We start from the raw sequence: 905 nt of genomic DNA on the forward strand, positions 1-905 counted from the left end.
CGTAACAACAGATTGAAATGCCTTTTGTGCACGATCTCGCCCAGTCTGTAACATTTAAATATAAGGTAATGAAGTGTTAAATAAACTATTTCAAAATAACAACGTCAGAAATGCTTACTTCCTAACGGCCATTGCATAGTCAAATCCGATGTGTTTAACCTTCTCTCTGCTAACACCCATTGCTGTTTCCACTATAATGTTAACAGCTACCTCTGATAAGTAATCATGGCAATCGAATTGTTGGTTGATTTCATCGCCAAGTCGCCTCACCAGATCCTGACTGTTCTCATAAAATACAGGTACATATGTCCTCAATATTTGTATACGAAATGTGTCTAATATCGTTTTTCTCTGTTTTAGCCATTTGGTGCCGTGAGTGAAGAGTACACTATCTCCAAGCCACGGCTTAAGGTATCTATATGATGAATATAAATTTAGGTTGAAGAGAATCGGGAATTATACTGGTGCTTTTCAATATGAGATGATTGAAATTAAATAAGTTCTTATTGATTAATGGTCCAACTCAGAACCGAAATGAAAATCATGACGATGTCAAAATGGCATCAAAAATGATGGAAACATAACTATACAAACTTACTTTTCGATCATTATTCTATTATTATCGCGACATTTTAATTACCTATTTCGCAATTAATGATTTGGATTTATTTACTTGTAGTCCGTGGATTTAGTAATGTGCTCAGGGTTGCTTAAGATTACCTCTATATCTTGCGCATCTGTTAGGTAGATAAAAACTTGTGTTCCTAAATGAAATGAGATTACCGGACCGTATTGAGCGAAATATTTCCTGACCATAATTAGAAAATCTTTTGAATTAAATTGTAGGGTTAAAAAAAAATGACCAATAATAGGGACTCGTGGTGGATCTGGAAGAATATATACAG

General features: G+C 34.5%; 1 protein-coding gene across 1 annotated transcript; it reads right to left on the reverse strand.

Annotated features, from left to right (window-relative positions):
• Positions 1-6: 6 nt before the first annotated feature.
• LOC106751337 (cytochrome P450 4g15-like) lies at positions 7-609 on the reverse strand (the record flags this gene model as incomplete). The annotated part of the gene is made up of 3 exons (XM_014632219.1): positions 599-609; positions 119-457; positions 7-45 (listed from the first exon to the last, which is right to left on the reverse strand). Coding segments are annotated over exons 1-3 (389 nt in total), but the record flags the coding sequence as incomplete, so codon positions are not given.
• Between the last annotated feature and the right edge of the window lie 296 nt (positions 610-905).

The sequence above is a fragment of the Dinoponera quadriceps genome, unplaced genomic scaffold (assembly GCF_001313825.1).
Source record: "Dinoponera quadriceps isolate SergipeBrazil2010 unplaced genomic scaffold, ASM131382v1 scaffold11524, whole genome shotgun sequence".
NCBI classification, from domain to species: domain Eukaryota; kingdom Metazoa; phylum Arthropoda; class Insecta; order Hymenoptera; family Formicidae; genus Dinoponera; species Dinoponera quadriceps.